Raw genomic sequence first — 22,115 nt, forward strand, 5'->3', positions numbered from 1 at the left:
CATTGAGTTGCAAATTGTAGCATTGAAGTGAAGGATGGAAAGGTGCCATATTAGTTTGAATACATGTGGTCTTAAATATCAGGCAACCCTCACTTTTCTGAGGAAATTTTGGCATGTGCTTTATGTATTTATCTCTTCCACAGTGTCTGTCTATATCTTGCCTTAAGGCCCCTTTCACTCCTCTTCCAACTCAGGTGTGAATCATCCCTTTTATCAGATAGCCAGCTGTGATACTCTGGGGCAGTAAAACCTTTTGATCATAGGACTAAAACCTCCCTGGATTTAAAGAGTTTTGCCTGGGAGGAAAGGAAGAATGAAGAAGGTACTTTGGCCCTCTGATACTGGAGCATGTTTCCTGTGGCTGGGGAGCAAAAGGACTCTTCTCTATGAGGTTGTTTCCCCCCATCCACACCTCCTTGAGCATTCTGGTCCATGGGGATGCAGTCATGTTTGCATATGCTCACCAAAAGGTGCCATAAGCTCTTCAAAGGCTTTGTATCAAAGTCCTGGGAACACAATTTGCAAAGGAGGGTGAGTTGGACTCTTTCAGATATTTGTGGGGGAAGGGAGAAAGGTAGAGGGAGTCAGACAAAAGCTCTTTATGTGTTTGGGGCTAATATGCCCTGAAGAAAAGGAGGACCCAGCAAAAGACAAATTGCAGACTGGCTAATCAGTGCTTTGTTGGACATTACAAGAAGAATGGATAGAAAGGCTAAAACAAAACATGAAGGTGGTATGTGGTTAATGGGATAATTTGCAACATGAGTTCACCAAAACCAAAGTGTACTGGACTAATCTGCTTACTGACATTTTAGATCCTATCTGATGTCTTTCTGTTTCCTACTATGGCTCTGAGCAGGCATTTGCTGTAGTGCCACTTGGGAATTGTTTAATTAAGGTAGAGAAAATGAATCTTCTTGCAGGAGGGTAGTTGGAGAAGGACCCGGGCAAAGAAGCATTGTCAGTTTGTCATTTTGAAAATCAAATTAGTGGAAAGGATGCCACTAATAAAGTCCCACAAGTATAACTCTTTAGGCCACTTGAAAAATGCTTTTTCATTTTGTTGTCTTGTCATAGAAACCTGAAATATGCCATGGTAACTTTTTGATAGCAGAGCGTTAGGAGGCATTTTCTGAAGAGAAGAGGATGAATCCTACTTAGAAACTGAATTTTGCAGGTCAGAGGGAAAGAGTAGAATTGGAGCCAAGCTAATAACACACCTAATAGCTAGTTACCAATTAGGGATATTTGGCTCAAAACAAGAACAACAAAATACCTGGGTGACCTGTTTGCCTACAGTATGTCTCAGCCACTTATATTAGGAACATAGTAGAAGACTTTGCAGCCTAATCACATAAAAAGCAAAATTGTGTGTGTTATGTATGGTTAGGACTTCATATGAGAATCTGTATAGAACTGTGACCCTCCAGTCAAGAAAGAATCTTTCCAGCCATCTTCTGAACTGCTCTGCCTACATGATCAAGAAATTAAGAAGCCTTTTGTACACAGACCTGACTTACTGTGCTTCCTTCTTAACAGTAGAAAGGCTGCTAGCTTATGTAGTTACCATTAGCAAACAGAAGTTACCCATCAGGACTAATGAATCCTGGTAAGAATAAGTAATTTTATGAGGGATTTACCAGCCTTTTTTAAAAGACAAGATAAAGTTGAGTCCCTGGCAGCTTTTAGCATAGTAGCATCTCATGAAGGAGGGAATCAGGGCAAAAGGCATTGTATGAGTGGCTTGTTTTCACTAGCAGGCTTTGCTTTCAGTCCTTTGACTAGCCAGCCATGATGTGTATCACTGCAAAATCTTTGTGAACTAATGCTCTTCAATTTCCCGCACAGAATTAAAACTGATAGCCATGTTAAAGATAGATTCATGAGCCATGATTGCACTTTGTCTGGTCTCTGAACAAGCTTCAGTTTTCAAGGCTTACTCATCAAAATTCTGCACTTCCTTCAGTCTAAAGTTGGAGTTCCCTGTCTAGTTCTTGTCATTCATTTCAGTGTTGTACCTTGAGCTGCTTTTGGCAATAACTTGAAGCTAATGCTGAATGTAACTGAGCAGTGTCCTTCAAAGTGATCTAATTTGTCCATCTCTGCTATCTTGTGAGTCTGGAATTCCGGAATTAACCATCTTAGCTGAGAATCTCTTTTTTAATCTGAGGTTTAACAAGATTTCAATGGATTGCACATTGCTGATTTTCTCAGTCTGCTGTAGATTTCAGACTGCTTTTGTGAAGCAGACAAAATGTGATACAAATCTTCAGCCAGCCAGTAAGTGTTACCTTCAGAGGTGAGGCATCCATTTGACATGCAAATTATGTCGATTTGCGTTTAGGAATAACCAGGAAATAATTGTGGGACAGCTGAGAATCCCTCAAGTGTTTGTCACCTTTGGACTAACATGCATCTGGTCCTTGTAATGTCAATTACTGCAAAAGCCCAAAAGCTGAACCTTTCAAGTACTTTATTGCAAGCTGCTTGGTACATGTTTCTCACATTTCTTGGCTTCAGTCTGCCTTCCATTTTGCCACTGACCTTCTGTCACCATTTGTTTCTTGCAGCATTTGTCATGACCATTACTATGTAGCATGGACTCTGCTGGAGTGACAGGACTGTTTCATCTTATGATCCTAAATGGCACATCACAGTCTCCTGTGCTGGTTTTGTTGCTTTTCTTGCATCCTTTTTTATTTGCTTTGAGTAGATTGCTGGGGAAAAAATACAGATCTGTAGCCATTAATTGCTTTGTTTACATACTGTTTATCATGGAAGAATTTACACAAAAAATTCTACTGAGTTCCTGGAAGTTGTATACTAAAGGCTTACTATTGTGTGATTGCTATATGTTTGTAAACATAATGAATTAAAAGAGAAAAAAAATATTTATGAGTTACAATGGTTACTCTAGCATAAACCTTGCTGAAGTCCTTCTGCTCCTCATGATCACTGTGTTAACTCCACTGCTTTTCTTTTTCTCTACGTTCATCATTTCTTCTATTTAGAGCAAGACTACAAGAAAGCTGGTGAGGGACTTTTTGGGGTGTCAAGTAGTGATAGGACTATGGGAAATGGAACAAAAAATTAGGAAGAAGTTCTTCACCATGAGCATGGTGAGACACTGGAACTGGTTGCCCAGGGAGGTGGTGGAAGCCCTCTCTCAGGATGTCTTAAAGGCCAGGCTGGATGTGACTCTGAGCAACCTGATCTAGTGTGGGGTGTCCCTGCCCATGGCAGGGAGGTCGGAACTAGATGATCCTTGAGGTCCTTTCCAACCCTGACAATTCTATGATTCTATAATGATTTTAGGAGTAGGAGATGATTTCAAATGTATTAACGCAGGTCTGGATGTATAATGGGAACAACCTAAAGGCAGCTTGAATAACGCAATGATACCTGCTTTTACAATTGTGATCATTCAATTAATTGCTGGTCTAAACCATTTTGCAGGTATAACTAAATTCTTAAGTTAGAATGTATTCAAATCAATTATGTATACATTTAATAAAAGCTCTGCATTTAACATTTTAAATGCAGCGAGTCTCAAATGGATAATGAAATCTTGGAGAGTAATACAGTGTGCTGCAGAATATCCAGAGAAATCTTCCCTTTCTTGAGTGGCATTGAAAGAAAAGCAAACATAACAAACCTCATTTTTCCCCCTGGAATGTCACAGACTTACAACTTCGGTCTTGGTGAATTCTGGAAACTGGGGATTGCAAGCTATTGCTCACTGAGGAGGACAAAGCTGCTGGGAGGAGCAAGTGTTTAATATTCTATCAAAGATGACTTTGCATAAAAGAACAAACACTATCTGATGCTTTTTCTTTATTCTGTCAGTGAAAAGCAAGTTTGAGTACAAAGTGTTACAGATGAAATCTCCAAAAGTTAATATTGTTCACACATCTAATAATATACAATCTCATTGTGAAAGGAATTGTATAAGATAAGTTGAAAACACCGTTCTGTGAACCAACCCAATATGTGGTGTCTTGGGTTTCAATCGTGTATCAGAGACTGGAACATAGTTTTGCAAACAAATATGTGCAATATTTATTATAAATTCATATTTTTTTAAAGATGCATGTGTGGTCAGGATTCACTGGAACTATCTGTTTGCACGTTCCTTGTTAGACGGAAGGAACATCTGTTGGAACTGTGAATTTCCAGGAGTGACAGTACAATCAGATGAAAAATTCATATTGCCCAGCAAAAGCCAGTGGAGGAATACTGTGGTTGGACAAACTTGGCACTCCGTTATCCAAATGAATTTAGGTTTCTGAGGTTACACTTCTCATGGTGTTACACAGTGGCCATTTTCCCTTTCGGAACCACTGTTCCACAAAGCATGTTTCTTCATAAACTTTTGTGTCAGTCTTGACACTTCCACTTGTAGTTGGATTTAAGGTCTGGGTAGTCATTCTACTCCACGTACAGGGAAGAGTCCAGGCAGAAACACTTTGCTCTTCCCGCCACACCAGAGCGCCTCTTGAGAACTCCCTTTGTTAAGGTTGACTGAGTTGATGCTCAGTTTAGGGGAAGGATTGTGAACCACTGGGTTTGTTAGATGCTGTGCTTTTCCACAGTGTTAAACACAATCAAACTTTTAGGCTGTCACTGGTGGACATCACCGCAATAGTGCCTAGTACATTTTGCTGGAGGCAGCAGTGCTATATAGCAGATCATTTGTACTGTTGGGAGTGGTCTCTAGTTCTACAGATCTATGAGATTTCAGATCTTTAGTCTACACTGTTGCTTTGCAGGCAGAAATTTCGTCCCTGTGCCATGATATGGCCTTGTGCTTCAAGGAGGAAAGCAAACTAAGTTATGGGAAATTAAAGATGCGTTGTTCTTCCTTTTGATTTGTAGTCTGTGTCGGGGAATTTTTAACTGCAGGCTTTTGCAGAATATTCACACATTGCATTGGATTGGGGGTTGAATTGGAAAGGACCCTCAAAGGTCATCTTATCCAGCCCCCTTGCAGTGAGAAGGGACGCTCAATCAGACTGCCCAGGTCCACATCAAGTCTGATCTTGAATGTCTTCAGGGGCAGGTCCTCAACCACATCACTGGGCAACCTGTTCTGGTATTTTACCACTCACATTGTGACAAACTTCCTCCTTATGTCCAATCTAAATCTACCCTGCTCCAGTGTCAAACCATTGCCCCTTGTCCTATTGTAATACACCCTTCTCAACAGCCCTTTCCCAGCCTTCCTGTAGGTCCCCTTTAGATAACAAAATGTAGCTATAAGGTCTCCCTGGAAATCTTCTCTTTCCAGGCAGAGCAGCCCTCATTCTTTCAACTGTCATCGCAGGAGAGGTGCTCCAGCCTTCTGAACATCCTTGTGGCCTTGCTATGTACTCACTTCATCAGATCCATGTCTTTCTTGTGTTGGGTGCCCCAGAGATGGACACATGACTCCAGGTGAGGTCTCACCGGAGCAGAGTGGAGTGGCAGAAATCACCCCTCTTGATTTGCTGGCCACACTCCTTGTGATGCAACCCAGGATTCAAATTGCCTTCTGGACTGCAAGTGCACATTGTTGGCTCATGTCCAGCTTCTAGTCCACCAGTACCCCCAAGTCCTTTTCAGCAGGGCTATTCTCTGTTTCATTTCTGTTCCTACTTGCTGAGTTTAATAAACTGCTACAGCACTTGATTTAGCTTAAAACCCAAGCTTTTACAGTTCCAAATTTAAATATTCAACTCTTACCTTTTTGTATGACATTTAATAAGGCCAAGTGCTATGTCTTGCACCTGGGTCACAACAACCCCATGGTAAGCTACAGACTTGGAGACGTGATTGGAAAGCTGCAACTTAGAGAGGGACGTGGGAGTACTGCTTGATAGACAACATGAATTAGCAGCATGCCTAGGTGGCCAAGAAAGCCAATGGCACCCTGGCTTGTATTGGAAATACTGCGGCCAGCAGGAACAGGGAGGTGATAATTCATGCCCCTGTAGTCGGTACTAGTGAGGCCACACCTTGAGTATTGTGTTCAGTTCAAGGCCCCTCTCTACAGGAAGGATATTGAGGTCCTGGAGTGTGTCCAGAGAAGGGCAATGAGGCTTGCAAAGGGCCTGGAGCACATGATCTATGAGGAGCAGCTGAGGGAGCTGGGGTTGTTCGCTGTGGAGAAGAGGAGGCTGAGGGGAGACCTTCTCACTCTCCACAGCTAGCTGAAGGGAATTTGGACAGAGGAAAGACCGTCTTCTCCTTGGTGACAAGTGACAGGACTGGAGAAGATGGTTACAAGCTGTGCCAGGGGAAGTTCAGGCTGGGTATTAGGAAATACTTCTTCATTGAAAGGTTATCAGACATTGGAATGGTCTGCCCAGTGCAGTGGTGGAATCACCATCCTTGGGGGTGTTCATGAGGTGGTCAGACCTGGCACTTAGTGACATAGTTTAGTGTCGACCCTTCTCAGTACTGGGGTGAAGGTTGGACTGAATGATCTTTGAGGTCTCCTCCAACCGGATATATTCTATGATTCTGTGAAGCTGCAGTGAGCTATACAAACAGCATACGTGTGGCCTCTGTGGCATGCTGAGGCACTCAACCTTGTGTCCAAATGGTTAATGAGCAGGAAAGTTAGAAACAGTGATTTGTAAGGCTGGATAGCAGCATCTTTCCCCTTTTTTGTAAAATTATTAGGGTTGAGGGAAAAATTAAGAGACAGAAGTAAAGAGAGCAAAAAAACCTACCAACAAACAAAAGCCCACCTCCGAACCCCACCCGATGTCATCATTCAGTTAACAGCTTTAAAAAAAAGGATTACATTTTTTACCTATCATTTTCTGCCTTGCTGAAGGTAAGTTGTTGTTACTGTGTGGTAGCAGCTAGTTTGGTGGAGTTTTTGGTTTTCTTTCTTTTAGTGACAGTTCCCTAGATCAGAAATGAAATGGGAATTATCTCCCTGAACTCGTCTGTCACATTTAATCTACTCTTTCTTCCTGACTATCTTTGCTTCTTATCTCTTTGCTCCAAGACATGCTTCTCTTCTTCCACTAACAATTTATTTTTTATAAAATGTTTTAAGCAGGCAAATGCTTTTCCACAGAATCAGGAAAGTAGCTGGCAGGAACAAAAAATAAACAAACAAAAAGCCCCACACAAACCCCGGCAAAAACCCCGAGAACCACCAACCAACCAGCTTGTGAGGGAATACACATTTATGGTGTGAATTTTTCTTCCCCCTAGATTTGTCAAACTAAAATAACTGATGCAGTACTTTGAAGTAAAGTTACCCTGCATGACAAACAAGGAAATACAGAAAACTTAGGAAATATTGTAATCTTCATTTCTTTTTAAAATACGCTTGGTAATGTGATGGAGTATTTGGTTGAAAACTATTTTAAATGGGCTAAAAAATACCCAGATCATAAGACCTACTCAGCTTTATCAAATTGATTTTTTTTTAAAGTTTATTTGGGGCCTCTTTATTGCACTTTAAAAGTGTCAGCTTTTTTTTTTTTTTTCCCTCCCTCTTTTTATTTTTAGCACTGAAAAGCACTAACCCTGGGTCAGATGCTGGGTTTACAATGTCCTTTAAGCAGCCAAAGCCAATCTGTTTTGAGGAGACTTTCCTAAGGTACTTAATCTGGTTAAGGGACAAATTGACTGGGGAATTCCACAGTGTGAGCTGTACTGCTGAATGTGACAGTATCCTGATGGTGAAGCTGCCAGTAGGTTTGTCAGTGCAGTGATAATGTACAAGAAATACTCCAGGCCATGCATCATATTACACTTTAATCTTTTAGGTAGAAAACCTGAGGAAAATCAGACTAAAGTACTGACAGGTGAGACAAGGCTCTTCTTTGAATTCTGGGGATTTCTGTGAACTGGGGATGCCAGAGTAGCACATCCATGTTTTTTTCCAAATGTCCAGAGTTTGACATAAGTTGAAAGCTATCATGTGTTACCAATCAATTAAATGATGGCATTATTTCCTTTAATTGTACAAATAGTCCTAACTCATGGACAGACCAGTGTAGTGAGGATGGAAAAAGACTATAAAGACAAAAATTAACTTGGTTCTGAGCTTTAGTTAATCTGTAACTTCAGACCGAAACTGGTAGAACTGTTTTGTGTGTGGGTAAAATTTAAACAGGTGAGAAACCTGTGTTTAAGAAAACTCTACACCAAATTAAAAGTAGACCATGTTTTGGTTCTGGTGAATACAGATCATTGGTGTGCTAAGGGCTCAGGCTGACAAACCTAAGGTGTTCATTAGCTGGTACTGCCATATGGCCTGTCATGTTTTACTGGTTAATTTAACCATCTGTCGTGTCTTAAAACTAGTATTCACTTCCAGGACTTGGTTTAGATGGGTTTTTTTCCTCCCTGGTACTGTACTTTTTATCACACAGTGCTTGTAGTTCCCCATTACCTGAGTTTTACTAGTTTTTATTTATAGTAACATCTGTTGTAGATCATTTGTTGTGAATAGAAGATGCTTATATTCAGACGAGCATTTTGGATGCATTTCAGCATAAGAAATAACAAAACTAAGCCAGGTTAGTGTCTGTAAAGTAGGTTTCATTACACATGATTCAGAGTAAAAACCCTACTATTCATATCCTCTTTATTGCATGTTGCTTTTTCGCAATCACAGTGAAGCTGTGGCCTGGTGGACTGTGTAATTTATGGGTTTTTAAATATTTTTTTGTAAGGACAGTAGCATTTCAGGACAAGCATCCAAGAGAAACTCATGTCAAAAAGGGTTTTCAGGCCTGGTGAGCCATTTAAATCAAGAAGTTCTTTCAGTCAGCAGAAAATCATGCAACACACTTAGCTACTAAATTGCTGTGATTTTTCCCAGTTTCTGTGCCTTCGAGCCTCCTGCCTCACTGACGGGCTTGTTACAGTTGCAGCATTGTGTGGGGCTGGGGTTGTTTTTTGTTGTGGTTGGTTTATTATTTTTAAACTTGTAATCCAAGTAGAACTCAGAGGAAATTACATGAGAAATGTCATTATATTTGAAATTAAAAGCCAGCCAGTTGTAGAAGGTCAGTCCTCTGTTAGAAAATCAAATCTCCTGGGCACAACATGTCATGGTGTTTTCAGAGGATGTTTGATACTTAAAGCCTCAAGTAGCCAGAGTTATACTGTGTGTTAAAATATGAGTGGTTGCAACCAATTTGAATGGTGTAAGCAATGTTGCTGATAAGTGGTAATATAATGGTTGTTGAGCTTTATCCTCAGCTCATATCTTGTTAATGATGTTCCTGTAACATAGACATAAGGAAACTGCTTAACAAGACTCTTGAATATATTTTGTGATGAAGGATTTCTAAATGAGGGTTGAATGTTTTATCTGGTCAGATCTGGATGGTTTTCTTCATGTTGAGACGATCATTTACTTATTTCATGTTTCCAGTGAGCTCTTAAATCCTGATAGGAGAGCAGTACCATATGCTCTTGATATTAGAGATGTGTAGAGGGTGACATGAATTTGTAGGACTCCCACAAGTTGAAGGTCTGCAGCAGGACAGGATTGCAGGTTATAAAGGCTTTCATGAGGGACACAAATGAATATGATTCAGACTTTATTAAAACATGTGAAAATGCCTGTCATTCATTAATATGGTTTTAATGTTTTTAGTTTCTTGGAATTAAAAATGCTGCTAATGTAGTATTTTATTAACCTAAACTGTCAGGTTAGCAATGTCATTCAAATGGCTGTTGTATTTATTTCCATGAGAGCCTGCATAATTTCTGAGGAGCAGTTAGGGGTTATTTTATGTACTTGTCTCCCATTACACTTGTCCAAGCATGGTACTTTTCTTCCTGTGGAAACAATATTTCCCTAAGAATCAACCATTTCCCTGTATGATTGAGGAACATACCTGAGTAGTTTGAAAACCTTGAGGCGAGATGGTTATTTGGGTTTTAAGTTTAAAGGCTGGAGATTGTCTTTTTGATCCAATTAGGTAGGACTGTACTGTTTCTGTATTTTTTCTATTGCCCTTCTTAAATATGGGAGAAGAGCAAAAGTTGTAGGAATATGGCATCTTTATCTGGTAAAACTTCTGATTGGTTCTAGGTTATCTTTGTTGCCCTTGGTTGGGAGCTCACAAGATACCCCTGCTGAAGCCTCCTGACCATAGGCTACTTTTACAAGCTTCATAGAGATGCAGAAGGGGAATTACACTTCTATGAGGTTCCAGTCATAGAGGCTTGCAAAACCTGAGCAGTCTCCCTCTTCTGTGTATTTTGTTCATATATTTAGTCAGCTTCTGTTTCAAAAAACAAGTATACCCTATTTTTTCCCCTCTTTGCTTTACTTTTGATGCCTCTCACAACTATTTTAAAGCCTTTTAGTCATCTACATACTTTATACTGTTATGCATCTCTGGTATTGCAATCAAACAATTTCTCAGTCTTTTGTCAAACAAAAGATAGGACCATTTGAGCAACTAATTACCAAATGGTTACTTCAGCTCATAAGTAGCGGTCTAGTTCTCAATATCTTTGTTTTTAATCTAGAAGAAAGGAAAAAAAAACCAACACCATTCCTTCTCAGCCATAGTTATACTAACTCCATGTTGACTCTGATGCTAAACACATCATCTGTAATTAATGCCTTGCAGAACTGTAAATTTAATAATTAGTTGTCTTTGAACTTGCATATAGAACTGCCTTTGAATTTGCTTGGTGTCTTATACTTCCCCAGGGGGAAAATAACATTACTGTTAGGGACAGATTGTCCCAGGATAGGGAATGAATCCATCTGTAGAATATGTGGAAGAGTTGTGTGTGGCTTTGCTACACATCACTGCTTTGGTTTCAAGCAGCCCAGAGTGTTGTTAGCGGGGTGAAGGGTTGGCAGCTGGTTGAGAACAGGGTTGGGAGAACTGTGGTTTGGGGTGAGCTGTGCATTAATGATGCCTCTCTGTAGTCCTATGCTTTATTGCTTCCTGGTAGTGTATTGATTGCTGCTTTTCCGTTTTGATCTTGTTGCTTTTCCAACCTCTCTCTCCATTAATGCAAGTTTTTTTGAAGCAGATGATGCAGATCAGCTTGCAGCTTCAGGTAGTAAAGGAGGTCGCTGTTTATTGCTAAAGCAAGGTGCAGGCAGGAGACAGTGCTGTACTTCTCTTTCTATGTGTCACCAATTCTTTGAGTTCACAGTCTTTGTTTTGATCAATTATCTGTCTTTCCAGTGTCTTCCAAAGTAGCTGCAGAATATGGTGGAGGGGCTGAGTATGTGTGTGTGTATGAGGTAGGCTGCAGTATATGCAGTGTATAGGCAGTGATAGGCTGCAGTTGTCTGAAATCCATCATGCTTCCCTTTTGGTTTTTTTTATTAGAAACAGTACAAAAATCTGCAAGTCTCTTGTTTACTTCAGCTGTAATTGTTAGTCCTTCTGGAAGTTATCTGTGTGAGCATTACTCAATATGATACAGCACCATCAACAAGGATCACTGTTGCTAGAAGAGCTATTAGTTAGTTGATTTCATTATTTAAACAAAATGTGCAATAAAAACTTGTTCCTAAGTTGAGGCATGAATAAATTCAATAGATGTTACGAATTTTAAGCATGATGGAAAGGAAATTTTAATTGAGAATGCAACTTACTGGTGCAGTTTTTGAAATACCAGCTTAGCAGAAACATTTTAGAGTGAAACACCAGCATTGCTTTCAATTTTTTTCTGTTTGTTTTTAAGAAATGTAAACAGTGCTTAGTATTTTCTGTTTAAATATTGATGTCTGATAATTGGGAAATAGTGTCGTAAAATGGCATCTTGATCTGTAGAAAAGCATCAGTTTTGCTTAAAAGTGTTGGAAGAGACATGCTTTGAAAAGTATAGTCATGTTCTGATGGCCTGCCCTTCTGAGATTTTGAGTGATTGTAAAACAAAATTGCTTTGTTTTCTTACCTTGTTTTCTTGAAATGTTAGAGGAATAGTGGCAGTTATTCCCTGACAGAGTTTTCATTCCAGAAACCTTTTTTGGGTGTTATCTTATTATTCAGGTGGCTTCAAAGTATTTCCAGATGGCCACTTAGCCATTTTGGGGCAAGTTATGTTGGTTTTCTTTTATTGTTTGTCACATCCGGTTATATGTATGTTTATGGTTTAGTACAGTAATGTCACTGATAATTGCATGTGCAGTATACAAATAAACTGATCAATATTAGCATAATAAACTAATACTGAACTTCTGTTTAGTCTTAGACTAGTATTAGCACTTGCAGATTTTGAACTATTGTTAGAGTATGAGGGAGGATGAGTTAAGCCCACTTCATGGGGAGACTAGCATAAATCTTTGAGGTTGTGTTAAATTGCCACTAAAGTCAATGGGGAAAAACCTTTTACTTCAGTGGAAGCAGGATAAAGAAGACAATTTATTATTCTAAAGAGCATTAATTTGTAAATGGGCAAAATTACTTCTATAAGTAGTACTTCTAGAAGGGAGTGTACTTATTCTGTAGTAAGTCTGATTTATTGATGGTCTGTTGCACCTCTGAAACTTGCCCACCAATCTTTCTATAATTTTTTCTCCGAATACAGATCGAACCAAGCCCACAATGAAATTTGGACATAATTATAACAGGCTGTTTCTTGGGCTACTCTAAAGGATACTGGACTTAAGATGTTCTGAGAATCAGTCTTAAAGATGCAGGGTTAAAGAGTGTTTTGAAAATGCAGGCCATGAAGAATGTAATTTTGTAGTAGTGTCAATTTCATCCATAATTGCAGTAAAGATAAAATATGTCTTTGGAATTCTTGGCAGACTGTCTAGTAAGGGGCACAACAGAATTGACTTCCAGCAGAGTGCTAATGGCAAATCAGCCTGAAAAAGGCTTGAAGGCAAAATTACTCAAATAGGATATTCCACTGGAAACATGCATGCAGGTTGGAAAATTCAGAAGAAAACACATATGTGGCACAAGCTGGTTAAGAAGAAGGAAATGGAATAAATTATTCTTTATCTCCAGTCCATTTGTACTAAAGCATAAGTCATGTTGTATCTGTGTATCTTCCTCATTTCTGTCGTTCTGCTGCTATCACGCTTTATGTCTGTGCATTGCATTTAAAAAAAATCATGCTTGTTAATGCAAAAGAATGACTGTTGACACAATGAAAGGAGTGTGCCAGGATTTTGGCAGGAATGGCTACACTGATGGTCTGAGCAGCGCAAGCTCTGCTGGCAGAATATCACTCACATCCAGGATTTTAATCTCGCAGGAGTATCAGCAAGGAGTGTTAAGAGCTATCTTTGATTGCTCTTCTAAACATTTAAATAGGGTGCTAGGACTTTGTGGTACAGACCCAACCTTTGTCAAGTGCTGGTTGCATGCTTGCTTGCTACTTGCCTTCAAAATGTGTAATGTTTGTATGGCTTACCTGTGACCCTTCTTGGTAAACTTGCTAAGGAACCACAGAAGTTCCCAAGTGACAAAAACAATCACGGCAGGAAATATACAAGTCTCTTTTTCAATATTGTGACAGAAAACAATATTTTTAACAGTAGAATAAAAAGTGGTTTAATACAATGCCAGTGATTTAAAACAAAACAACTATCAAGCAAACCTAACAAAGACCCCCAACCTGTATCTATAAGTAGTTTCTCCAGGAGGCATGTTTAGAGGATGCTTTTCATCTTGAGAGGATGCTTTTTTTGAGAGGGGTTTTAGTCTCTGTTTAAGGAGAGGTGATATAATAGTATCTTTCTTTCCAAAATACATCATTTCCCTGAGTAAAATGATGCAACTGGATGGTGCAACTAAAGTGATTAGTTGGAGCCGTTGCTGACCTTGCATGCTGTTTCTGTTTGTATGTTGAAAGCATTTGTTTCTTTGTTTTCTTGCTTCTTCCTGGGTGATTTTTGTTTGTCGGGTTTTTTTGCTGGGGCTTTTTTGTTTGTTTGGGATTTTTTTGTATTTAAGTGCTACTTTCAAGGAAACTTCTAATGAAGTCAAACCATCTATTTGTCACTTTTTTTTCTCTGCCTTAAATGTTTCTTCTAAATCTTTTTGCAGCTGGGTCTCGGGCATCTTACAGCAGCCAGCACAGCCACCTTGGCTCCGAGTTAAGGGCACTGCAGTCTCCAGAGCACCATATAGATCCTATTTACGAAGACAGAGTTTATCAGAAGCCCCCTATGAGGAGTCTCAGCCAGAGTCAGGGGGACCCTCTGCAACCAGCACACACAGGCACATATCGCACTAGTACAGGTAGGTGGATGCAACTTGCATGATTGTCGTCTTATGAGACACTACTTATCCCCAGTACTAACTCTTTTTTTTAATATATGCTAACTCAAATGTATTGTGTGCATGCCACCCAAACAAAATACCCTGTGTTGATGGCAGCTATCAGTAGAACCCTAAGGGCATTCACAAAATGGAGAAACAATGGGTTTTATATTCAGTAGGTTAAGCTAATTTGGAGGGGGACTTACTCATAAGGAGAGAGAATATTTTTGCTCATCTTGTGTATTGGTTTTGATTCTGTAACAATAGATTTTTCTCACAGAATCTCTGGAGAAATTGTTGGCGGTTTTTTGCTTGCGAAGGTATTTTGTATATTACAAAGGAACTGCAAAGTTCCTTCCACGTGAAGCTAAAGGATTGATTGTTCACTTGCTTTCAAAGTTCTTACTCGCTCCTACAGAGGCACACTTAGGTATAGGTACACAGACATGCAATTAAACTATGGCATGCAGAAAAGCTGCTAGCATCACTGGTTTATCCATAAGGAATGAGTGTCCATGAACTGCATTGGTGTACAAGTCCTACTTGAAGAATGCTTTCTCAATGAAATAAAATACAGCTGTATGTTGAAACCCGCAAATAGATCATAAATCAACAGGGATATTTATGGTGTTTAATGCACAAAATAATTAGAGTACATAAATGCTACAGCCAAAATAGCCTAAAGCAGATGTAGAAAGAACTTGCCTTAGGAGTTTCAAGTATTTTGGGTGTTTTATCTTTACTGTGCTGATCAAAGAAGGAAGATTATGTCCATTCTCAGATCCCTCCCATTTTCATCAAGAAAAAGTAAAATGTACTTTTTGGAGCAAGATATTTTGCTGCCTTTTAAAAGTTTTAAATTTATTTATGTATTTTTAAACCCATTTCTCCAAGGTCAAAGCTGGCGAGTTTTGCATGTCCAAAAAATGCATATTGTTTTACACAAGTTTTGACTGTTCAGAGTATAGGAGAAAATCCTTAAAAAGTGTTTTTTACACAGAATTCTCTAGTTTAATACCTGTAACCACTTATACTTTTTGAAGAACAGCATGACACCATTGCCTTCTGTTAAGGGAGCTACCACAGTGTATCTCATGTGGAGTTGTATGTGTACATGAAAAAAGATTACTCCTCTTTGAATGAAGGGAATAAGACCTGTGCCTAAATCACGGAGCATCAGAAGCAGTAATAGTGATTGAAGCAATTTATTTATGTTTAACTTTTAGCCTTGTGTTCCACATGTGAATGTCTATAAGATGCTCTTTTTCCAAGTCATGCCCTGAAGAGGTTTTCCTGTTCTGCTTGCAAAATAGCCCTTGGTTTTCTGTGCTGAAGTGCAGGCTGTCTTGTGACTGTAATCTTCACAACTCCTCCATAAGGAAGAAAAACCTGTCAACATAGATCACAGTCACAGTGAATGAGACTGGGATGCAGGATGGCAGCGGGTGACACGTGAAGATAGGTTTTCAGAAGGGAAGTGAAAAAACTTTAAAAATGTGATGATTTGGGTCGCAGAAATGGGCCCTGTGAAGGTGAATTTTGTTTTGCCCTTTGGTGTGTCGATTTGAACATTGGTCCAAGTTCATTCTGAAGAACGACCCCATCAGTCCAGCTTTGTGTTGGGTTGGTCCTCTGTTGCTTTCCCCTTCCACCTTCATCATCTGGGTTAGGGGAAATAAAGGGAGGTAGATATGTGCCAGGCAGATTGTCAATAGCTGTGAGCTATAGGTGCTGTCAGCCATTCACACAACAAGGCTGAAGAGCATTTTTTTAATCTTCTGGGTGAATCATCCTGAGCAGAATTCAAAAAGAACAAATTTCTCTATAGGCTAAGCAAGTTTGTTCTGTTTACTCACTGGTTTTGGGGTGGGGTTTTGTTTGTGGTTTGTTTTAAATCTTGTCTTTTTCCTCCTCTTTCAGTCACGGATGAAATGCACGATGGTAATTCTGTGCTAAGGGTAGAAGGCACAGAGCAGCAGGAGCTTACTGAACATTTCTCTTCCTAGCATGGCTTGAGATAGGGGCAGGATGAATTATTCATCACATCCATGGTTTACATTATGCGTTACTATCGTACTGTCTAAGCTAAAAATCATCTTAGAAACTTGACAGGAGTAGCTCCATGGGCTTTTTTGATTGATAACTTACTGCTTACCAATACCTTCCCTCTCCAAAGGGTAGTACCTTCTCTCAGATAAAACATACCAGCCTAAACTTTTGTGCTAATAATGCTAGTAGGTGAAATTCTACGTCTGAAATGGAAATCCAGGAAGATGTGCTTGGAGGGAATATTCAGACATAAAGAATTAATCAATTTACTTGCACAATAGCCATTTGTATTTGTGACCAAACTAACTAGCACCAGACAGGTGCTTTAATTATTTTCCTTATAAATCTGAAGGTCTTGCATTATTAATGTAACTCTTAATTTAATAACAGTAGACATAAGTTTATTTGATAGGATGCTTATGTGAACATCTGGAATTTGAAGAGGGCTGTTACTTAAGGGAAGGGAAGAATTGCCTTATGACCAGAATGGGAAGTGCAATGTGCAATTCTTCACTTATTTGCAGAATAAGACATTTAGGTTAGGGATTTAGTCCTTTGGTATTGACATTTAATTCACATTAAACATCAAACAAGTCAAAGATAGCCAAACCTTGCTATTTTTCCAGCCTGGTATTTCTGTAGCTGCCTTGAGGAGAAAGCAGGTTTTCTGGTCAGGTTCTGGCTATCAATGCCCACTTGCAGCAATGGAGCATGGCTTTGGCATCAGTGAAGTCTGGGGGGTTGTTTCCATCACCTCTGGCAGCTGGCAGCACTCTGTCACCTCATAATGCCTGTTGCTTTTGTTGTGGCCCCTTAGTGAAAGAGGTGATTCTGCATCTATTCAAAGGATGTAGTTTCCAGATGAAGTTATTAAAAGCTTTGAAAGAGTCCTGTTGCCAGGGAGAGGAGTGGGCAGTAAATGTGAGGCCTTTGCTTATTCTGAACTCTAAAAACTGAGGCTTTATCAGACTAAAAAAAGTTTGCTGCTTAAAAGTGCTGGTGACCTATGGACACTTAGACCTCAAAACCTGCAAAGTGCTAGCTCTTCAAGAGCACTCATTGGTTCCAGGGGCTGCAGTGCGTATTTTTGCTCCAAACCTCACACAAGTGTCAAGGAAGAACCAGCAATTACACCAGAGGAGTGAACCTCTCTTCCTCAGCTCTGTGAAGGATGTATACCCCTCACAGGTTCCAGGGAAACCTTGACATCCTTGAAGAAATTGAACAATTGCCTTGGGATACACAGTCTGAGGATGGTGTCTGCCTCAGGCCCTGAAAGTATTCTTGGAAAGGCCTCATGATGCAGCTCAGTTGTGGGAAGGCAAGCAGCTTGGTTACAATGGCCGGTTGGCATTAGTTTTGAGTTCTGAGTGCATGGAGCTGAAGTGCCTCCTTGATGAAGACAAGGCACTGTGAAAACTCTTCTGTGCTTGTCAGAAGGGGAAATGATTGGGCAAAGGAGGTGTAGGCTGTGTGGTTGATACTGTGAAATTAAAAAGAGGATCCAAAAAAGAAAGATTTATTGAAAGGAGGTTTTCATTGCCTCTGAATGGTGGCTTAGTGCAGGACTTGAAGGGTTTACCAAGCAGGCTTTTGCAATGGGTTATCCACCAAGGAGTGTGTGGGGAGCTGGGGCACTCTTGTAGCACTTCTCATGTGACCTCCTGCCCAATGTCCCTGTGCATGCAGGTATCTGCCAGGCTGCTCTCCAGCTTCTCTGATGCCTTTATCTCCTTCAGGCCAGGTCTCATTGAAGTTCTTCCCACTGATGCTCGGTTGGTTCCACCAGTGCACTGCCACCTCTGAAGCTGTTACTGCAAGCTGTGCTGCCACAGGCTACAACACCTCCTGCGTACCTTGGTGGAGTGTACTGACTCAAGAGAATGAACCTGTGAAATTTGTGGTGGCAGGTGCAAACCAGAAATGTGGCACTTTGCAAGATAGGTTTCTGTGAGAGGGAGAGTGCTGTTAGCAGAGCTGTGGAGAGTCAAGGCAGGCCCTTTTCAGAGGGAAGAGTTACTTGTTGCTTGTGGTCATGGTTTCTATTCAAGGACTTGCCAGTGGCAAGAAAAAGCTCTGTATTTCATCGTCCTAAGTCATAATCCCATTTTGTTTGACAGATCTGAGATGTCTGGTATAGCCTTATCTGTGTTACATTCTTGAGTATGTTTTTAGGTGATTCTTTTTGCAGGTGGCATTGTCTCTGCAGAAGATCTGTTTATTTTGTTTAATACATCTTACTCCTTCCTATTAAAATTTTGACAGGAGTAGAATAAATGACATTGTTTCAGACTTTAGGGGTTGCTGTAAAGCTGTTGACAAGAGCAATGAGAGAGAGAGGAAAGTGCCAGGAAGGGAAAACCCTGCAAACCACCTTTAATCTATGGGCAATACCCCCCCCCCCCCCCTTAGAGTGCAGAAGCATTTCTCCAAATGAGACATTTGTGTCTTCAAGTATTGAGCCTATGGTTGCGATGCATAGAGGAATTATACTCATCTAAAGATAGTCCAGATTTCTGTGTTGCTCAGGATAGAAATCATTTTAAATGGTCAATATCCACAGCCTTCTGCCTGTGTCCCATGAACAGAATACCTTCAGAAGCTTGTAGTTTGTCCGATGTGTTTTCTGACTAGAAGGGTGATTTAGCACATGTCTGAACTCCTCTCAGATGTCCCTTGGCTTTTGCCGTCTATTGAGGGAGAAATGTGATTATAAAATCTTGGTCAGTGAGTTACCTACCCTGTAAATCTCCTCTGCCACCAGTGAGAAAATAGTGTTTACTCTGTGCCAGAAACTGTGTGTTTTCTGTGCCAGAAACTGTATTTCTCATCTATTTACTATACATGCGTAGTCTTAAGTTGAAACCTGGTCACGTTAGACTTCAGTGATGGAGGACTGTGTTCATTTTCTTTTATTTACTTCAGTGTTGTGTAGAAATACAAGTTGGTCATTCATGAAATAAGTAATTCAAACACCTTTCATACTTTCATAAATCTTGTAAGTCTGCTGAACAAAACCACAATGCTGTGCCTGAGGTAACTAGCCAGCAATGTCTTCAAGACAACTGATGTTTTTGCTGAAGGATCATTCTGCAGCATTGTATTTGAAAGCACTCTTTCAAAAAGCACCAGACTATTATCTTTTTTATTATTATTATATTTTTAAACTTGAACTCAAGCTTTTCTTCCCCTCCCCCTCCCCCCCAGCAGTCTATGTGTATGATTGGAGTTTTTACAGTTAAAGAAGTATTCTATGATGTTAGCTTTTTTTTTTACTAAGTGACTTTCAAACTGACATTTACAGAAGTTTGGTTAGTGTTTCAGCGCTGGACTACAGATGTGGTTAACCTAATAGTAAAGTAATCTTTGACTCCAGAGTGTAAACTATCAATTAAAATAGGTGAAGCTCAGTAAGGTGTTCTAAAAGTATAGCAGTTGGTAGCCTTTTTAATACTTAGGACTGGAGCAGTAAATAGGGAGGAATCAAAACCAGAATGAGAGGACATCCATGTACTTGATGGCTGTAGCATGATGCAGTACAAGCTGGTAATCTGTTATTTTCTCATTATATTGATACATATTTTAATAATTCTGTCTTTCATCCCTGTGTTCTGTTTTATGTTGGCCAGCCAGACAGGAAACTTAAGAGAGGGATTTCAAGAGAAGGTGAATTTGGTGTGAAAGCAGAAATCCAGTCGCAGTAGGCTAGACTATGTGTAGTAACATGGTCTGTGTGGTTTGCTGTGAAGGGGTTTTATATTTGTTAGTATCATTATGTCCCATGCACTCAGTATGAAACCATGCAGTATTACAACGAGGAGGAAAGTGTTGTTTATGCCTTGTGTAGTGCTGTTGCTTAGGGTTGAATGTTATCTGCAGTGAGGAAACTGTCATGACGAATTTCAGTATCTCATATTCTGAAAGAACAGTTGCTTCTAAGGGCCTTGGGAGTTGTTACTTTCTCTGTTTAAATGCTCATTTAACAAATAAATTAAGCTGCATGTTTTTCACAAATTGAGGGATGTAACTCAGAGAGACAAGAGACAATCTGAGAAAAGATGTTGGCACAACACCTTTGGCAGCTGAAGTTGGCATCTGATTATCACATTATGTGGATGTACTATTATTTTTTGTGCAGGGCAGTGTCGCTGAAACATGCTATTAGGTGAGCCTGAGAAGAGAAGTTGCCTGTATTAGTGGAGATTAAATATGGGGGGTTAAAATGCAGTCAGTTCCTGAAGGTGGGAAGGAATATTACGTTTTTTCATACTGAAAACTTGAAAAAGGAAGTCATTCTTGCTTGAAGTCAGAGAGTTTGGAATCTGAAATAACTGAAAATATCTACTTGCTTGGGGAATCCTGATGCTAGAATAAAACCTTGGTTTCCTCTCAGACTATGTGGATTTCAAAATGAAGGCTGTGGGTGTGGGGATGTGAGGTTGGACACAGCAGTGAGGCCTTGTAATGGACCTTGCTGTGAGAGAGGCTGTGTTCAGGTTTTGACTTCAGGTTTCATTGAAGTGGCATCAAACACAGCTGCAAATAAACTATGATCAGAACTCATTCATCTGGGGCACCGTATCTATTCAGCTAAAATTCCTAAGTTACAAACTCTGTTACCATTGCTGCTCATGGAATTACTTTGCTACCTATTCATTAAAATTTTCTTTAAGAGGTAAAAAAACCCTTACAGATTACTGATTAATAAGTTCCCTTGCTAAAACTAATGGAACCAGGTGATTTCAGATTTGTACCAGTTAATCACATGTTAGAACTCATAAATAAAGTAATTGCTAGTCAAGAAATGCCAAGTCTCAATTGGTGCTTAAGATAATTACTCCATTTGCTAAGCGTTACACTGTGGCAGTTATATGTCTTCCCCCAATGGAACTGTTCAATAAAAGAAAAACCAAACCAACCAGCCAAAACCAAACAAAACCCCCAACTTACTTCAAAGAAAAAAATAAGAATGAGGATGTAACTAAGACACAGACAATATGATAATTCCACCTAGGTTTGCATACAATATAGAGAAAAGGAGCCTTCAAAGTGACCAAACTGTTCTGAAAATCATAGAATCAATAAGGTTGGAAAAGACCCCAAAGATCATCAAGTCCAACCTGTCACCCAAGACCTCATGGCTACTAAACCATGGCTTCAGGAGCCATGTCCAATGGAGGAATAGCTGAGAAAACAAGGAAGAATTATTTTAATTCACCATTTTTTTCCTGTATTACAGAAAAAAACAACATCAGTTTCTAAGCAAGGGAGCATTCAGCCTTATTATAGCAATCAGTTCCACAACTAAAGAACACTTAGAAAGTCAAAGTGGAAGAATACATCAGTGAAGTAACAACTTCAGTTCTTCAGTCTTCAAAGATTGTCAGTTTTTGCATTGAAAGAGGATTTCTTGAACATGACAACGTGCAGAGCACAGGTGATGTTTCCTTGGTCTATGAAGCAAGTTGTTCTGCAAAATGGTCATGTAAATACAGCGATGGTCAGGAGATATTTTAAGGCTTTTGGAAGAATTGAATAGCGAAGGTAGTAGTTAATTACTGGGTCTTGCATTCACTTAGAGTATGTTTATGATCTTTATTAGGCGTAGCAGCCTGCAGCTGCCAGTGCTGGGAATGACCTGTTAACTAATTCAGAGATGCACTGAGTATTTCCCACAGAAGTAATAGCATAGCAGCTAAGGAGATACCCCTGGCTTTGAAGGTCGGGTGGGAATGTATGAACCACATAAATGTTCTGTGATGCTGTCTGGAAGAGAATTGGATGTTGCCTTGATAAAAAGGCTTCCTCCTTGCCGTGTCATGGAAACCTCTGATGAGGAAAGTACTACTGAAT

The 22,115-nt window shown here is 39.8% G+C and overlaps 1 protein-coding gene across 9 annotated transcripts in view; it reads left to right on the forward strand.

Moving 5' to 3' along the window:
* CTNND2 (catenin delta 2) overlaps positions 1-22,115 on the forward strand; it is a 587,661-nt gene that overhangs the window by 334,348 nt on the left and 231,198 nt on the right. For all 9 annotated transcript variants that reach the window (XR_010990241.1, XM_068161999.1, XM_068162005.1 and 6 more), the window contains one exon: positions 13,998-14,192. Coding sequence is in view for 8 of the 9 variants with exons in the window: in XM_068161999.1 (XP_068018100.1) it covers positions 13,998-14,192 (195 nt within the window). In the remaining variant the exon portion in view is untranslated. The remainder of the gene's footprint in view (positions 1-13,997; positions 14,193-22,115) is intronic.

Source organism: Melanerpes formicivorus, unplaced genomic scaffold (assembly GCF_026170545.1).
Source record: "Melanerpes formicivorus ecotype bairdi unplaced genomic scaffold, bMelFor1.0.p_v2 SCAF_61, whole genome shotgun sequence".
NCBI classification, from domain to species: Eukaryota; Metazoa; Chordata; class Aves; order Piciformes; family Picidae; genus Melanerpes; species Melanerpes formicivorus.